This window comes from Ornithorhynchus anatinus, chromosome X1, assembly GCF_004115215.2.
Source record: "Ornithorhynchus anatinus isolate Pmale09 chromosome X1, mOrnAna1.pri.v4, whole genome shotgun sequence".
NCBI lineage: Eukaryota > Metazoa > Chordata > Mammalia > Monotremata > Ornithorhynchidae > Ornithorhynchus > Ornithorhynchus anatinus.
The window spans coordinates 107,269,500-107,288,750 of NC_041749.1; the positions used below are offsets into that span (position 1 = coordinate 107,269,500).

A 19,251-nucleotide genomic window follows, 5' to 3' on the forward strand; every position below is an offset into this window, starting at 1 on the left:
CAAGGGTGGGGGGTGGGAGAGAAAAAAGAGCCTTATCAGGCCTGGGGATCTTGAGCATGCACAGTGCAGCCTGGGGGGAGGAGAAAGGAGGCGAGATGGTTTTTAAGGGGAAAGGGACATCTGCTGCTAGGCATGGAGAAATGCAGATGGGCAGACGCCTCGGGTTTTCCTGAGGATGTCTTTCTTGCCTCCCCTCCACTCCCGCAGATCTCTCCCTCACTCTCCCAGATCATCTCCTCACCACGATAATAATAGTAATAATAATTGCCGTATTTCTTAAGCACTTACTATGTGCCACACACTGAATTAAGAGCTGGGGTGGGTACAAGCAAACCGGGTGGGACACAGTCCCTGTCCCACGTGGGACTCACGGTCTCATTCTCACTTTACAGGTGAGATAACCGAGGCCCAGAGAAGTGACGCGACTTGCCCAAGGTCACCCAGAAGACCCTGGGACGGCTCCACGAGCACAAAAACTACACAGGTGAGGAGGAAAGCTATGTGTGCGCATGCAGAAACACCACATACATGCACAGAAAAATACCCACATGTGCAGGAAAACGATGGGCTTGCATGGAAAAACTAGGGGCACATGTAATAATGATGATAGTTGTTAAGCACTTATTATGTACCAAGCACTATTCTAAGCGCTGGGATAGATACAAGGTATTCAGGTTGTCCCATGTGGGGCTCACAGCCTTAGTCCCCATTTTATAGATGAGGTAACTGAAATACAGAGAAGTTGTGACTTGCCCAAAGTCACACAGCTGACAAGTGGTAGAGGCAGGATTTGAACCCATGACCTCTAACTCCCAACCCTGTTCTCTTTCCACTAAGCCTCGCTGCTTCTAGGCTCATGTGCAAAGAAAATAATTGTGTGGGCACAACACTGTATGTTCTTCCCCTTGACTCTGTTTATTGCCATTGTTCTTGTCTGTCTGTCTCCCCTGATTAGACTGTAAGCCCATCAAGTCTGTCTGTCTCCCCTGATTAGACTGTAAGCCCGTCAAACAGCAGGGACTGTCTCTATCTGATGCTGACTTGTTCATTCCAAGCGCTTAGTACAGTGCTCTGCACATAGTAAGCGCTCAATAAATACTATTGAATGAATGAATGAATGTAGTACGGTATACAGTACACCACATACAATAAAAATAAAATACACTGTCCCTATCCTAAAGGAGCTTACAATCTAATGCCAAAACTCCCGGCATGCAGGGTGGCCCCACTTAGACCCATTTCCAGTTTGACCAGACTCATTTCCAGGTGCCTTGAAGGCTTTCCTTCCATCTGTAATTCAGTTTTGTGACCGGCTTCCCCACCAGAGTGTAATCCCCTTGAGAGCAGGTGTCATTTCGGTCTACTAATTCTGCTGTATTCTCCAAAGCTTTTAGTACAGTACTCTCTGCAGACAGTGCAGAGTGCTCAATAAAGTGCTCGATAAAAGCTACTGGTTGATTGATTAATTGCAATACTGGGCCTCATCATAAATATGAGAAGCAGCATGGTGTAGTGGATAGAGCACGGTCCTGGGAGTTAGAAGGTCATGGGTTCTAATCCCAGTTCTGCCACCAGTCTGCTGGGTGGCCTTGGGCAAGTCTCTTCACTTCTCTGGGCCTCACTTACCTTATCTGCAAAATGGGGGTTGAGACTGTGAGTCCCACGTGAGACAGGGACTGTGTCCAACCCAACGTGCTTGTATACACCCCCGTGCTTAGTTCAGTACCTGGCACATAAGTGCTTCACAAATACCACAATTATTATTATTATTACTATTATATGGGTTGGAGGGATGGGGCACAGTTCTTGGGGTGAGGCAGAATGGCTGGAACTAGGCTCTGATATACTGAAAAGTCCCGGGAACCATCCCTCGATAGTAGCGGAAAGTGGCCCTTTGGGCTGGCAAGGAGTCACCCCCGGTGGGTCAGAGAGGAGCACCACACCCAGCCCCTGTTGTATCTTGGTTTCCAGGAGTTGGAAGCAGAAGCTCCAGGTGAGGGCTGGCAGGGGAGGGCATTCATTCATCCATTCATTCATTCAATCATATTTATTGGGCGCTTACTGTGCGCGAGCACTGTTCTAAGCACTTGGGAGAATCCAGTATAACAATAAACAGACACATTCCCTGCCCAGGCAGTGAACTGGGTAGAGGCAGGCCCCTCCAAGTCGGAGACCTGTGGGGAGCAAGTGCTGCTGGAGGAGGAGGCCTGAGATGACACCGCTAAGAGTGCAGGCTGGCACGATGCCTCCCAAGTCCAGCCCAGTCCAGCCAGCATGAGGCAGTCCGGCTAGGATTGCCTGGTCCAGCCAGTACTGTCCAGTCCAGTCCAGTCAGCAGTGCCCAGTCTCATGAGCAGCACACAGTCCAGCTAGGGCTTCCTGATCCAGCCAGTACCATCTAGTCCAGACAGCACAGCCCTGTCCAGCTAGCACCACCCAGTCATTTATTCATTCATTCAATCGTATTTATTGAGTGCTTAGGGTGCGTGGAGCACTGTTCTAAGCGCTTGGAAGAGTATAATACAACAAGAAACAGACACATTCCCTGCCCACAATGAGCTTACAGTCTAGAGAATATATCAGTCCAGTCAGCATGGCCCAGTCCAGCTGGGACTTCCTGATCCAGTTACTACCACCCAGCCCAGCAAGCATAGCCCAGTCCAGGCAGCAAGACCCAGTGCAGCCAGAACTTCATAATAATAATAATAATAATAATATTTGTTAAGCCCTTACTCTGTGTCAAGCACTGCTCTAAGTGCTGGGTAGATACAAGTTAATCAGGTCAGACACAGGTCCTGTCCCACAGGGGGTTTGCAGTCTAAGTAGGAGAGAGAACAGGTATTGAACCCCCATTTTACAGTTGGGAAGCTAAGTGACTTGCCCAAGGTCACACAGCAGACAAGTGGCAGAGCTGGGATTAGAACCCAGGTCCTCTGACTCCCAGAACTGTGCTCTTTGGTCTAGTGGATAGAGCATGTGCTTGGGAGTCAGAAGGACCTGGGTTCTAATCCCAGCTCCACCACAAGTCAGCTGTGTGATCTTGGGCAAATCACTTAACTTCTCTGTGCCTCAGTTCCCTCATCTGTAAAATAGGGATTAAGACTGTGAGCACCATGTGGGACAGGGACTGTATTCAACCTGATTAGCTTGTATCTACCCCAGCACTTAGAACAGTGCTTGACACAGAGTAAGGGCTTAACAAATATTATTATAAACACATAGCACTTAAGTACCATTATTATTATTATTATTGTTGTTCCCACTGGGCCACGTTCCTTTCTAGTCCACCCAGTGCCACACAATTCAGCCAACATGGCCCAGTCCAGTGTGGAAGAAAAATTTCACGTACTCTGCGTTGTGTTTAAAAGTGTATGTCAGAGACAAGTTTATTACTACTAACGCTTCTTCTAGCACTAGTAGGGAGTGGTGGTTGACTGGCAGAATTCATTCATTCAATTCAAACATATTTATTGAGCGCTTACTGTGTGCAGAGCACTGTACTAAGTGCTTGGGAGAGCCCTGCTCAAGCCACTTGTCAGCTGTGTGACTTTGAGCAAGTCACTTAACTTCTCTGTGCCTCAGTTACCTCATCTGTAAAATGGGGATTAAGACTGTAAGCCTCACCTGAGACAACCTGGTAAACTTGTATCTCCCCCCAGCACTTAGTGCTTGGCACATAGTAAGCGCTTAACAAATACCATAATTATTATTATTATTCAAGCAATACAGAATGTTTTCATACAGCTGGCACAATATTCATAGCAAACAGAAGAGTAAAATTCAGAAATCTTTAGAATAACAAGCAGAAAGTCCCTCGGGCATTTTCCCAACCCCGTCCTACTTTGCTCTCTAGGAGATCCCGCTATTACTGATAAGCAGGGCCATTTTCCCATCCCCGACCTACTTTGCTCTCTAGGAGATCCCGCTATTACTGATAAGCAGGGCCAGGAGTCCTGATTAGTCAAGGGAGTAGTTTCATCTTCAGTTGATATGCTAAGATATGTTGTGGTGTGCTTTACTAGAATCAATAATCAAGCACACCTAAAGGTGGTCAAGCAGGACTTAGAGCTAAAACAGTTAATTCATTCATTCATTCATTCATTCATTCATTCACATTTATTGAGCACTTACTGTGTGCAGAGCACTGTACTAAGCACTTGGGAGAATACAATACAACCATAGACACATTCCCTGCCCACAACTAGCTTACAGTCTAGAGGAGGGGAGACAGACATCAATACAAATAAATGAATTACAGATATGTACATAAGTGCGTGGGTCTGGGAGGGGGAAGAACAAAAGAAGCAAGTCCGGGTGACGGCAGAAGGAAGTGTGAGAAGAGGAAAGGAGGTTTAGCCTGGGAAGGCCTCTTGGAGGAGATGTGCCTGAAAAAAAACCAAACAAAATAAAGTTCAGAGGAGAAGGTCAGAGAGAGAAGGGGGAAATGCAAGGCCTTGACAGTATTGCTTCCACAATCGCCCCTTTTGTGCTTTCAGCACAACAAATAAGGCGAAGTCAAGAAGCCAGGACTCATCCAGCTCCAGATAGCCTGCACCCATTTGGCTGCTGCTCACCATGGGAGTCCTTTTGCAGTCAGACTTTGACGCTTGGGTAACCGACAGCAGAAAGCTATTCCAATGTTGGGGTTGGAAGTCCTACGGTCTGAACCTCATCATATCTCTAGCAACATGTTTCTATTCAACCTCTCTTTCTCCCCAGGTTCCTTGCTATAGGCCAGTTTAAGCTTCCTCACTGTTTGCTGATGTTTGGATTCATTGGCTGTGCACCTGAAACAGCAATTTAAGAACAAAGAAAACAGAGAGCAGTAAAGAAAAGCAATATCATCCACAAGCCATAAAATTCTGACCCCTATTTTCCAGCCCCAAAAGTCATAATCAGTCAGATTTCAAGGGACTAAAGCATGGGTATTCCTTCTGGACTTTGTGAGGCACCTGAGAACATACCCAACAATTACTCCTATTAAGATCAATAAATCATTACTCATATTAAGATCAACGGCATACTGAATCAAAGTATAATCATGATAATAATGATGGTATTTGTTAAGCGCTTACTATGTGCCAAGCACTGTTCTAAGCACTGGTGTTTTGTCGAGCAAATCGGGTTGGACACAGTCCTGTCCCACGAAGGGCTCACAGGCTCAAACCCAATAATAATAATAGTCATAATCCTGCTATTTGTTAAGTGCTTACTATGTCCTGAGCATTGTGCACAGCACTGTGTTAAGCGCTGGAGTGAATATAAAATAAGAGAAATAAAGGAGAGGTAACAAATCGTTACTCTGCACACAGTAAGTGCTCAATAAATGAAATCATAGGCAATGGAAGCATTTAAATATATCAGAATGAATAACAAAGGGCTCTGGTAGGGAGATAAAGAGTGAATAGTCCTTATGAGAAGCAGCGCGGCTCAATGGAAAGCGCACGGGCTTGGGAGTCAGAGGTCATGGGTTCGAATCCCCGCTCTGCCACTTGTCAGCTGTGTGACTGTGGGCAAGTCACTTAACTTCTCTGTGCCTCAGTTACCTCATCTGTAAAATGAAGATTAACTGTGAGCCCCACGGGGGACAACCTGATTACCCTGTATCTACCCCAGCGCTTAGAACAGTGCTCTGCACATAGTAAGCGCTTAACAAATACCAACATTATAAAGAGGAGGTCCTGACCTTAGACCCCCTGCAGGTCACGGATTTTAGGAAGAGTGAGATAAGCATTAGAGAGGGAACACTTTATGTTTCCAATACACAAGTATATTGTGGGAACAATAATCCTGGTTCTAATCCTGGCTCTGCCACTAGGCCACGGTGCAACTGCCTTTAAAAGATGTTTAATTGCGAATGGAGCTTTCGTCTTAGCACAGCATGGATATGCAATTAGCACTGAGCACACTGCTCAATGGTCAGCATGGGTCCCTACTTCTAGCAGCTGGTAAAACTGGGAAAGAGACACCGGTTGTCTCCTTGGGCTTTCTTTCAAACCACCCCCAACGGGCTTCCTTTCAAGTAACCCCAAACGGGCTACCTCTCAAACCCCCCCGATCCCCACTCCCAGGAGGACAAGTTCCCAAGGGGGAATACTCACTTTTCCTAGCTCCAGCAAGGAGTTCCTATGGGTGACTGGGCACCACAGGGTCCGACGGAGTGGACGTCCCCAACTCTGGATAGAGGCGACTCGCCACATCCGTGTGACAAAATTCCAACCTACTACCAAGAGTACGTGGAGACCCCTCCCCAGATATACTGATACTTCCAGTTCCTCTTCCTTTCCGTTGGCCATATTTGAGGTAAGAAAGGATCCTGTGACAGACCTTACTGCTCATCCAGCCACTCTGGGGATGGTAGAAGGTTATGGGAAGTGTTAATTCATTCAGTAGTATTTATTGAGCACTTACTATGTGCAAAGCACTGTACTAAGCACTTGGAATGTACAGTTCGGCAACAGATGGCGAAAATCCCTGCCCAATGACGGGCTCACAGTCTAAACCGGGGAGACAGACAGCAAAGCAAAACAGAACAAAACAAAACAAGACAACATCATCAAGATAAATAGAATCAAGGAGATAGACACCTCATTAACAAAATAAATAGGGTAATAAGTAATATATACAAATGAGCATAGTGCTTAGGGGAGGGGAAGGGGGGAGAGGAGAGGAGAAGGGAGAAGAGGAGAGGGTGGGGGGAAGGGGAGGGGGAGCAAAGGGAAAGGGGGGCTCAGTCTGGGAAGGCTCCCCGGAGGAGGTGAGCTCTTAGTAGGGCTTTGAAGAGGGGAAGAGAGTTAGTTTGGCAGATGTGAAGAGGGAGGGCATTCCAGGACAGCGGGAGGATGTGGGCCGGGGTTTACGGCGGGATAGGCGTGAATGGGGGACTGTGAGGAGGTGAGCAGCAGAGGAGCAAGTGTACAGGATGGGCAGTAGAAAAAGAGAAGGGAGGTGAAGTAGGAGGGGGCAAGATGATGGAGAGCTTTGAAGCCAAGAGTGAGGAGTTTTTGTTTCGTGCGAAGGTTGATGGGCAACCACTGGAGGTTTTTGAGGAGGGGAGTGACATGCCCAGAGCGTTTCTGTAGGAAGATGATCTGGGCAGCGGAATGAAGAATAGACTGGAGTGGGGAGAGACGGGAGAAAGGGAGATCAGAGAGGAGGCTGACACAGTAATCCAATCCGGATATTATGAGAGTTTGTACCAGCACGATAGCAGTTTGGATGGAGAGGAAAGGGCGGATCTTGGTGATATTGTAAAGGTGAGAATGGCAGGTGTTGGGGACGGATTGGATGTGTGGGGTGAATGAGAGAGCTGAGTCAAGGACGACACCAAGGTTGCGGGCCTGTGAGGCAGGAAGGATGGTAGTGTCGTCCACAGTGACAGGGAAGTCAAGGAGAGGACAGGGTTTGGGAGGGAAGATAAGGAGCTCAGTTTTAGACATGTTGAGTTTTAGGTGGCCGGCAGACATCCAGGTGGAGACATCCTGGAGGCTGGAGGAGATGCGAGCCTGGAGGGAGGGGGAGAGAACAGGGGAGGAGATGTAGATTTGGGTGTCATCTGCGTAGAGATGATAGTTGAAGTCGTGGGAGCGAATGAGTTCACCAAGGGAGTGAGTATAGATGGAGAACAGAAGAGGGCCAAGAACTGACCCCCTTAGTGGATGGGAGGGGGAAGAGGAGCCCGCGAAGGAGACCGAGAATGAAGGGCCGGAGAGATAAGAGGAGAACCAGGAGAGGACGGAGTCCGTGAAGCCAAGGTTAATGCTTCTTATCGCTCCCTGCCAGGCCCTCAGATGTTAGTGTGCTAAACTCACTAGCTTAGCTAGGGTATGACCGATCACAATCCACCCCTTGGGTCTTAATAATGTTGGTATTTGTTAAGCGCTTACTATGTGCAGAGCACTGTTCTAAGCGCTGGGGTAAACACAGGGGAATCAGGTTGTCCCACGTGGAGCTCACAGTCTTAATCCCCATTTTACAGATGAGGGAACTGAGGCACAGAGAAGTTAAGTGACTCGCCCACAGTCACACAGCTGACAAGTGGCAGAGTGGGATTCGAACTCATGAGCCCTGACTCCAAAGCCCGTGCTCTTTCCACTGCGCCACGCTGGGTCTTGTCCACCGATCCATACGTTTGGGGAACTGCGCTTTCCCGACTCCATTCCCCTCATCCCACCATCCTTCTAGCAGGAGGAGAGTCATGGTGACTCATCCTAACCCCTGGGCAAGAGGGTGGGTGAGTCAGTTAGCAGAACAGTAATAGAGGAGAGAGGCTTGGGGAGGAGGGGAGTGACAACCAGGGACCAGGATGACTGCACATCACTCTCCATTTTCTGGGGACCTCGCATTTACTTTTAGCAATACCCCACCCCTTCCCTTTTCTAGGCCCCTCCACTCAGAGGACCTGCACAATTTAAGTCTCCAGGTCGAAGATATGAGTCCCAGCATAAGCATCCAGATCTTACGGTGCATATTGTAACCATAACAGAGAAGCAGCATGGTGTAGTGGATAGAGCACAAGCCTGGGAGTCATAAAGTCCTGGGTTCTAATCCCAGCTCCTCCACTTGTCTGCTGGGTGACCTTGGGCAAGTCACTTCTCTTGTCTGGGCCTCAGTTCCCTCATCTGTAAAATGGGGATTAAGACTATGAGCCCCACATGGGACATGCCAACGTGATTAACCTGTACTCCAGTGCTTAGTACAGAGGCTGGCACACAATAAGGGCTTAACAAACACCATCATCATAAAAGTATCATGACAAAAAGCGGGAGGACCTGCAGGGCAATTGAAACCACAAGGGGGTTGCTCTTAGTTTCCAACTATCAATGAAAATCATTCCAACAATTATATGAAACAATCCACCAAGGAAAAAATATTCTTATGGTCTTCGAGTCTCCATCTTTATCCAGATGATACTGATGCCAAAGTCTCTGGACCAGCTGGTCTGGTGGGGCATATTCCTTTCCCTGATGTTTCACGACCGGGTTCAGTTTGAAGACAGGCTCTCTGGTAGGCTGTCGAACGATGATCCCTTTGCTGGACCTTGTTCTGGAAACCGATAGAGCATGGGCTTGGGAGTCACAGGACATGGGTTCTAATCCCAGATCCACCACTTGTCTGCTGTGTGACCTTGGGCAACTCACTTAACTAATCTGTGCCTCAGTTACATCATCCGTAAAATGGGGATTAGGACCGTGAGCCTCATATGGGACAAGGACAGTGTCCAACTTGATTACCTTGTATTTACCCCAGCAATTAGAACAGTGCTCGGCACATAGTAAGCACTTAACAAATAACATTATTAATAACAATTATATTATATTAATTATATTATTAATAATAATGTTGGTATTTGTTAAGCACTTACTATGTGCCGAACACTGTTTTAAGCGCTGGGGTAGATGCGGGGTAATAAGGTTGTCCCAATATTGTCCCAATATTATTATTATTGGGTTAAAACCTAGGAAGGTATAATCTTAACCACAGAATCTGTTAGGCAGCTAAATAACCAGCAGCATCATATAGCTGGATACAATTGACACAAGTTTGAAATAACAGCTCTTTACCAATAATATTTAACATTTATTCTTAATTCTTAACAATTATTCTTAATTTTTCTTAAAAATCATTATTAAATTATTTTTTTAATTATTCTTTATTTCCAATTGTTATCCTTCTGTTACTTTCCAAATCAGTGGGATGATGCCTAAACCTTCTTAGGTCCCTTAAAAGGGAGCACAATTGCAAAGACAAAGTAAACATCCAGGGTTTCTCTTTTACATATGTATGACAGAGTGACATTCATCTGCTCCTAGCCCCATCAGCCAGGCTATAGTAGCTACAACATGTAGACTTCCATTGTTCTAACCTTTTAAATAATGGTAATTTTATATTAAAGACCATTTGAACTAAAAGATCAATGTAACGAGCAAAGATGAACAAATAAACCCCATTTTTAATACCCCATTTAATTTGTAATATTCAGCAATATTAAATCTCTCCTTTGTGTGCACCTGTCCCCTTATCAGAAATTCCTTAATATCCATGGCTGACAAAATCTCTCAGCTTAATTGTTTTCGTTAATTCTTATTAGCCATTTGAAAGCTGGGGTTTTAGGTGGACCTAAAGTCCTTTGTCAAGTAAGAAGATGTCCCACTCCTGGGTCCTTTGTGCAACCTGATAGGCCTTTAACAAATTCCTTAGATTCTCTTTTAATTCCCATTCATGAAAAAATCTAAATTAAATTATCATTCCAAATTTTTCCTTCCAATCTTAGTATTACCTTTTTTCCAGAACATTTCTTTACACCAAATTTCCATATTCCCATTTATCCAAAAGTATATAAGGAACATAAATATATTTTCTTTACATTCTCTTTTTTTTTTCCCTCCACATTGTTAGTTCCATAGTGAACATATCAAGGCAAGTTTCTTTGCTCATTCTATCACGTTTATAAAGATGAAAGTTTGCATTCAATTTACTCATATCTCTTTACCAAATTAGAGCTAGCTATCACCTCCTTTTGCTTAACCAACTGAGAACTACCTGTTCAAAAGTAGGATTCATACTTCACAAAAAAGATAGTTAACCATTTGTTTGGGAGAGGCACCTTCCCTTCAAACAAATTTTTCTAGGGTTTTCTTATTCCCGGCAAGGCCCTAAAAAGAATGGTTACTCATTCATTAATTCATTCAATCATATTTATTAGGCACTTACTGTGTGCAGAGCACTGTACTAATGCTTGGGAAAGTACAATACAACAGTAAACAAATTCCCTGACCACAGCGCGCTCACAGTCTAGAGTGGGGGGCAGAGGAGACAGACATCAATACAAATAAGTAAAATTACAGATATATACATAAGTGCTGTGGGGCTGGGAGAGGGGAAGAATAAAGGGAGTGAGAGAAGAGGAAAGGGGCAGGCCTAGTCTGGGAAGGCCTCTTGGAAGAGATGTGCCTTCAATAAGGCTTTGAAGGGGGGAAGAGTAATAGTCTGTCGGATTTGAGGAGGGAGGGCATTCCAGGCCACAGGCAGGATGTCGGCCAGGGGTTGGCAGTGAGACAGGAGAGATCCAGGCACAGCGAGAAGGTTAGCAGCAGAGGAGCGAAGTAAGCGGGCTGGGCTGTAGAAGGGGAGAAGTGAGGTGAGGTAATAATAATAATGATGATGTTGGTATTTGTTAAATGCTTACTCTGTGCCAAGCCCTGTTCTAAGCACTGGGGTAGATACAAGGTAATCAGGTTGCCCCACGTGGGGCTCAAAGTCTTCATCTCCATTTTACAGATGAGGTAACTGCGGCACAGAGAAGTTAAGTGACTTGCCCAAGGTCACACAGCTGACAAGTGGCAGAGCCGGGATTAGAGCCCTCGACTTCTGCCCCCCAAGCCCAAGCTCTTTCCATTAAGCCATGGTGCTTCAAGGTGGTGGAGTGCTTTAAAGTCAGTGGTGAGGAGTTTTTGTTTAATGCGAAGGTGGATGCATAACCACTGGAGTTTTTCGAGGAGCAGGGTGACATGTCCTGAACGTCTTTGTAGAAAAATGATCCGGGCAGCAGAGTGATGTATTGCCTGGAGTGGGGAGAGGGAGGAGGCTGGGAGGTCAGCAAGAAGGCTGATGCATAATCCAGGGGGGATAGGATGAGTGACTGCATTAACATGGTAGCAGTTAGGATGGAGAGCGATGTTGTGAAGGTGGAACCGACAGGATTTTGAGGCTTTTTGGAGCCTGAAGTTTAAAGTCGGTTAGTGCTGATTTTAAACATGTATTTAATCCCAGGAGAGCCCCAGTTGGGATCCTATTTTACAGCTTTCATTATTTGGACTCTGGGTGGACAGGAGTCATTCATTCAATCGTATTTATTGAGCATTTACTGTGTGCAGAGCACTGTACTAAGCGCTTGAGTCCAGGCGGTGAAGATACAAAGGAAGATTCCCTAGCGAGTTTGGTTGTTATTTGCTCAGGGTTTTCACTGGGTTCCTTTCTTCCTGACATCTAGCACTGACCTAAGTCGCTTGATAAGAGTAGTATTGAGAATGGAGTTTCTTTCAGAGGAAGAAGTTAGGGCAGAGTTAGATCTTGCATCTACCCCAGTGCTTAGTACACTGCCTGGCGCACAGTAAGCATTTTAACAAATACCATTAGAAAAAACAAAACACAGTCCAGACCAGGCAGCACTGCCCAGCCCAGCCACCACAGCTCAGTCCTGCCAGCGTGGCCCTTCAGCCGCTGCCCTCTCCCTTCACCCAGGGACCCACTGCTGCCCCCTGAATCCCACCCCAATCCTGGTGGCCGGGGCAAAACGGGTGACGGTGGCCTCCTGGCTCACTCCCTTCTCCCCTTTAGGTTGTAACATTCTCGAGGGCAGAGATCGTGTCTACCCACTCTCCTGTACTCTCCTGAGGGCTTAGTACAGTACTCTACACAGAGGTAACATTCAAGAAAAACTGTTGATTGTTTGATCTTCCCTCCCACCCTCGTAACCTGGCTGCGGCAGGCTATGCCTGTGACTGGTGGATTCTGAGCCACAAAGAACCTGAAGCTTCTCTTTGCTCACCACGATACCCTTCCGTTCTTTTTGGTTTTGTTTTTTGTATTTATTGTTCCACCTTTCCTTATATGTCTGTTGCCAGTCCCCCTCTCTCCTACCCACATTATACTTCAATTGTGAGCCCCTTAGGGTTAAGGGATGGTGGCTCTTCTCACTGGTGTACTTTTTTCCCAGTGCTTAATACAGTAGGGGCTTAATAAATACTGCTATGCTTCTACCAATAACTGGTATTTATTGAGAGGTTATTGTATGCAGAGCACTGGGGAGAGTACAATACAATAGGGTTGGTAGATACAATCCCTGCCTGCGAGGTCAGTGAAGCTGCCTGGCTCAGTGGAAAGAGCACCGGCTTTGGAGTCAGAGGTCATGGGTTCGAATCCCAGCTTGGCCGCATGTCAGCTGGGTGAACGTGGGCAAGTCAGTTAACTTCTCTGTGCCTCAGTTACCTCATCTGTAAAATGGGGATTAAGACTGTGAGCCCCACGTGGGACAACCTGATTCCCCTGTGTCTACCCCAGCGCTTAGAACAGTGCTCAGCACATAGTAAGAGCTTAACAAATACCAACATTATTATTACCAACATTATTATTATTATTAAGGTCTCGGTCTCGAGAGGAGACAGACATTAAAATAATTACCAAAAGGGGAAATGGATCTATGCAAAAGTGCTATGGGACTGGGGAGAATATCAACTGTTTCAGGGGTACAGTTCAAATTGCATAAGCAAATAGAGGGAATGAGGGCTTAGAAGGACTCTGGGAGGAGGTATGATTTTAGTAAGGTTTTGAAAGTGGGGAGAGTGATGCTCTACTAGATATGAAGGGGGTGGGAGTTCCAAGTTACAGGCGGGACATAGTCGAGGGGTCAGTGGCAAGACAGATGAGATGGCGGTACAGAGAGTAGGTTGGTGTTAGAGGAGCAAACCGCGTGAGCCGGATTGTAGTAGGAAATCAGGAAGGAGAGGTAGGAGGGGGAGAGCTGATTGAGTGCCTTAAAGCAGATGGTGAGGAGTTACTGTTTGATGTGGAGGTGGATGGGCAATCACTGGAGGCTTTTGAGCGGGGAGACGTGGACTGCACATTTCTTTAGAAAAATGATCTGGGCAGCAGAGTGGAGTATGGATTGTACAGGGGAGAGACAGGAAGCAGGGAGGTCAACAAGAAGGCTGAGGCAGTAAGTGTTTGGATCAGGGTGGTAACAGTGTGGATAAAAAGGAAGAGAGGATTCTAGGGATGTTGTGAAAATAGAACAGACGGGATTTGGTGCCTGACTGAAAACGGGGTTGAAAGAGAGAGAGAAGTCAAGGACGACGACAAGCTTGTGGGCTTGAGAGACGGGAAGGATGGTGCTGCCGTCGTCCTGGTAACCGTATGTACTAGTCCTTTACTGTGTGCAGAATCCTCTACCAAGCCCTGGGAAGGAGTATACATGTGGGAATCGGCCACGGACCCTGTTATTCGAGAGACTCAAAAGCTCTGAAGGGGCTCACACAATCCAACAGTGATGAGAAAGCCAGGGGAAGAGGGAAGATGGGTTCAGTTTTGGAGAGCTTGGGACTTCGGCATTAACAAACCCTCCCCTTTCCTCTCTTGCCCCTCCTCTTTTCTCCCCCTCCACCTCAGTGCCCGCCCCTGTTCCTCAACGGGCCAAAGGTAAAAGAGAAAGTCAATTTCCCTTCTCATCCTCCTCTTCTCTCCCCCCCGCACCCCAACACCCGCCCCCCGCTGCTCTTCCACGGGCCAAAAGGAGAAACTCAGTTTCCCAGCGTGCTCAGCGACTTGTCAGGCGGGCGGGAAATGGAGGCGTGGGGCCGCACGTCTGCACGCAGGGGCGTGCCCCTGGCTCCGCCTCTGGAGGCCCCGTGCGGGCACGCGCCCAGCCGACGGTGGGGCGCGCGGAGGTTGTTGGGCCTGAGGCGCGCGGGCGGGGGAGAGAGGAGGAGGAGGAGGCAGCGGGAGCTCCTGCCGCCGTTGCGCAGATCCGGGCTAGAGCTGAGAAGAAGGCGATCGGAGCGTGTGACCTTCCGGAGGAGGCGAGCGCAGGCCCAGGCTTCCTGAGGGGAACCGACCGCCGCCGCCATGAACAGCTCGGGCGCCGATGAGATCGGGTAAGCGGGTGGGGGAAGGGAGGACAAGACGCGCCTCAGGCCTCGGCTCGGCCGTGAGGGAAACCGGTTTCCCCTTCCGCGGGGGTCCCGGATCCTCCTCACGCCCTAAAGGGTGTCCGGGCGGGGGCGGGGAGGGGGGGGGGGTTGTTCCCTCACCTGAGAAGGTGCCGCCCTCCCTCCTCATCCTCCCCCCCCCCCCCCCCCCGCTTCTGAAGGGACCCCACCTTTACCTCAGGGGACCGAGGGCGCCCATCCCCGCGCCCCTCCCCTCCTCAAGGAGGTGACTGTCTCTTTAATGCCCGTCTCCTCTCCCACCCTAATAAGTCTCCAAAACAAGGTGGAGGGGAAACTTGGTTCAAGGTGACCCCGATGCTGGGTGAGATCCTGGAAGGTGAGGGGGGGAGGTAGAAGAAACCGAGCCGTTTGGGGGCGAGGAGAGACGTCTGGTGCAACACCCCTGCAGCTTCTCCCGCGCTTCTCATTCGGACCCGAGGCTTCCGGGGTGTGTGTGGGGGGGTCCTCCCTCTTTCTCCCGGGGTCGCCACAGGTCAGCATCCAGTCGGGAGACCCTTTCCTTCATTTATCTGGCCGTGGGTAGACCTTTAGGTGTACTCTGGGACGTGGGGGTGACGGGGAGGGGGAGGATGCGAGATTGAACGCAGAGCTGCGCACATGGAGCCGAAATCACCCATCGCCATGGGGGACGGCATGTAAAAAGGGGGGGGACGGCAGGCTGAGGTGGCGGGGGGGGTAGGGCGGGTGGATGATGGGGCGAGGTGCCCCAATCATGACTTTCATCTGGCTAGGGGGAACGGGGCACGGAGATGGGGGAGGAAGCGAAGATTACGCAAAACTAGACATCCTGACAGCATTGCCGTCACAGCTAAAGCGTGGCTTTAGCTCAAACCAGCCGGACCTCTTCTGCTCTGGTTTCAAAAAACAAACACAAACCCAAAAAACTGCAAAGCACTTGCATTTGGACCGGGAACAACTCTGGAAAGGTTCAGGGCGAACCGTCTTTCCCTCAGAAAGTTGTTAAACCCTGGAAAGAAATAAGCCCCCTTCCCCCACGCCCAGCTACTTTCCCTTACTGATAATGTTCCATCATGGGTGGGGAAATTTTGAGATTAGCAAATTGTCCCAGTGGATTTTATCTCTCAAAACTCTAATTTCTCTCCAAATTAGTATAAGGTATAATTTAAAGTTCCCAGGGAAGAACTTTCAGGGCTTCAAAGCAGACTACGGGGGTGGGGGGGAGAGAATAAGCTTCAAAAGTGTTGGTATTCGACATCCGCACCTTACTAGAACGAACGTCTTTCTTATTTTACAAATTTGACCTTTTAAATTCTTCATGGTTTAGTGGATAGAGCACGGGCCTGGGAGTCAGAAGGTCATGAGTTCTAATTCTGACTCCGCCACTTGTCCTTTTAAATTCTTCATAGTTTAGTGGATAGAGCACGGGCCTGGGAGTCAGAAGGTCATGAGTTCTAATTCTGACTCGGCCACTTGTCTGCTGTGTGACCTTGGGCGAGTCACTTCGCTGCTTCAGTTCCTTCATCTGTGAAATGCGGATTGACACTGTGAGCCTCACAGTGGGATGGGGACTGTGTCCAACACGATTTGCTTGTGTCCCACCCCAGCGCTTCGTACAGTGCCTGCACGTAGTAAGCACTTAAGAAATACCACAATTATTATTATTATTCCAGGCACTTCCTCTTCAATTCCAACCATCATACTTTAGTTGATACATTCTCCCTATCAGTAGTTTTCTTGAATTGGAAGGGCAGTACAAGAATAAAATAACTTCATGAAATATGTAAATATAAATATTAAAATATAAGGTGATGTATTCAAATGTTTTTTTCCCCATTGTTAACCCTAGTCAGTGTTGAGGCTAGGGTGCATCAGTGTAAAATGTGCACCTCCCTTAAAGGAAGTAGTTTTTATATCAATTATGTAGGTACACACCCATGTTTTGGAAGGCATTACTGGTGGTGAAATCCAGCAGTGAGTGCATGTGTTGGCCGGAAAATGTCAAATGAGCAACTTTTAAAGAATTAGGATAAAAGTTCTATTTGTACTATGAAAGAGTCTCAAAGTGTTTTATATAGATTGGTTTTAGTCCCATGGACCCATCTACAAAGAAGGTAAGTGATATACTTAAATGCACACACCTCTAGGGATTAGCACGGTCTCATAGGTAGTGGCAAAATGAAAAAATCGGCTCTTATCCAGCTGAAATTGCAATCTAATTGGACAGGCCCAATAAGATTACCAAATTAGATTTTCAACACTCTTCTCAAGTCCCCCGCTTTGCTCTTAAAAGCTCCAGGCCATCTCTAAGAACTTTGATTTTTCCTTCTCTGAAATGGTGTACCCGGTTCAGGGAAGAGGAGATGTGGAAGATTGGACAGTCTAGCCATCTTGGTATGCTGCTCTCGCATGTGAGGTCACCTGTGAGGCACTAGCTGACGAGAGGATCCTAACATCTTAGACATATGAATTACTTGAAAATAAATGCTTAAAAGTAGAGGAGCTAAATTTTCACGCTGAGCGCAGAGGTAAAAAGAGGGTTGGGATTTTGTGGAGGGGATGAGGATTGGGAGGGTCATTTTGAGTCATTTCAGCCTTGATGGGAAGATCTCAAGTCTCATCAGAGACCCGGGATGAGCAAGTCTAGGAGTACGGGGACAGTCACCCCCACTGGCCCTGTGAAAGGGTTCCTATGTGCAAATGGTTCATGGTTCTAAGACGTTAACACTGGTGTTTTCCAATTCCTGTGCCTCCCAAACCGGAAATCACCTTAGCTTGGGGGTTCATAAGATTTAACCCGGTGTGTTTGTTCTGCCTGTATTTTAAAAAACTGAAGACGCTGAAGTTATGGGACCTCATGCTGTTTCCATCCAGCAAGAGATGCTTTTTATGTAGACATGTTGGTAATCTGAAAAAGATTTTGTGCATGGTGTTTAGCATTCTAGAAGCTAGCACCTCTTGCGATTACCGGCTTGATCAGTAATGCGGGAGAGTCTGTATGAAAGGTTACAGAAATTCTGGGTCCAATTTTGTGGGTTTGTGTTTAGTTGAAAGGCTCCATTAAGTGACATTGGGCTGGAACAGGTTCGTTCATTCATTCAGTCGTATTTATTGAGCGCTTACTGTGTGCAGAGCACTGTACTAAGCGCTTGGAAAATTCAATTCGGCAACAGAGACAATCACTACCTTGCCACGGCTGGGAAAAAAATGGGATAGGGCAATTTGGAAGAAGAGAAGGTCAGGGTAGGGAGAGAACTAGCAATGGGAAACCCATCTCCCATTTGCCTGGATCTCCGCAGTGCTTTTGCAACTCCCTGAAGAACCCCTGCTTAGCTCTGTTCGGTCAGAAACTCCCAAGCATGAGCACGAGTTTCTGATAACCATCCAATGTCCTCGCTGCTTTAGTATAGTATAGTTGGGTCTCTTTTCACCTGGGGTTTTTGCTCTTGAAGAACTCCATGCTAAGGAAAGCATGCATTTTAGTACTCACTCTGTTCCCGACCCCACACATGCACCCAGCTGCTTTTTTGACCCTGTAGAGAGGGGTCTCTCCAGACAGAAGTGCTTTGTTAGAAGAACGTTTTCTAATTCTGCCATTCTGCTCTTCCCAGACCCGTAGTGAAACGCACACATTACGGCAAAATTAAATCTACCTGAATGACTCACTCTTTGGTCTGTGTTCCCTTCTGTTTGTCACCTGCTAGATCCACAGTTTTCAGGGCTTTTCTTAACCCAGGCCATCTGTGCACATTAACAGCAAAGTACTTGGAAAATCCAAGTGCTTCAGTGGAAAATGTGAAGCTCATACTCTCAGGCTGGTAGCTGGCCATATCTTTGTTGGTAGAACACTTCCGTTTCATTTCCCTGATTCAGAATAGAGGGATCGAGGCGGTCTTGTAAAATGAACCTAGTAGGTGGTTCGAACTCAGATACCATTTGGAAATTTCCATACTTTTTTTAAAATAATGGTGTTTGTTCAGCACTTACTATGGGCCAGGCACTGTACTAAGCACTGAGGTAGATTCAGGGTAATCAGGTTGGACTTATGGGGCTCACGGTCTAAATCCCCATTGTACAGATGAGGTAACTGAGGCGCAGAGAAGCGAAGTGACTTGCCCAAGGTCACACAGAAGATAAGTAGCAGAGCTGAGATTAGAACCCACATCCTTCTGACTTTTGACACCTTCTGATACCTGGAATCTCTGGCCTGACCTCTCAACCTTGGCGGGTCCAGTTTTCCGAGTTTAGACTTCTGAGTAAGACCTGTGAGCCAGAGCCCCCTGCATGGTTACGTTGATTTGAACAAAAGCGTGGACGGTAGGGATGAATAGCTGGGGCTGTCACTGTGTGGGAGGGAATCCCAGGATCCACAGTTGCACCTGCCCTTTAATCTCGTTCTTAACAAGGTGGAAAACTGAGTACATGATGATGAAGAGGCATGTGGGTGTTGCAGATTCCAGATAGAAAAATGAAATATGGAGCCCGGGTCTCAGCTGCGGTCAGAGCAACGTAAAGTTGAATCGAGCAAATTGTGAACCAAAGGGGATGTGCTGAGGGCAAAAAGAAA

The 19,251-nt window shown here is 47.4% G+C and overlaps 1 protein-coding gene across 7 annotated transcripts in view; it reads left to right on the forward strand.

Moving 5' to 3' along the window:
* The first annotated feature begins 14,433 nt into the window (after window positions 1–14,433).
* The window catches only part of DAZAP1 (DAZ associated protein 1), a 38,689-nt gene continuing 33,871 nt past the window's right edge, over window positions 14,434–19,251 (forward strand). For 3 of the 7 annotated variants that reach the window (XM_029050245.2, XM_029050247.2, XM_029050248.2), the window contains exon 1: window positions 14,435–14,651. In XM_029050245.2, the coding sequence (XP_028906078.1) occupies window positions 14,623–14,651 (29 nt within the window). In that variant the 5' untranslated portion in view covers window positions 14,435–14,622. Of the gene's footprint in view, window positions 14,652–19,251 lie in introns of all 7 variants that reach the window. The other 4 variants (XM_029050243.2, XM_029050244.2, XM_029050249.2 and 1 more) reach the window with 3 other exon arrangements.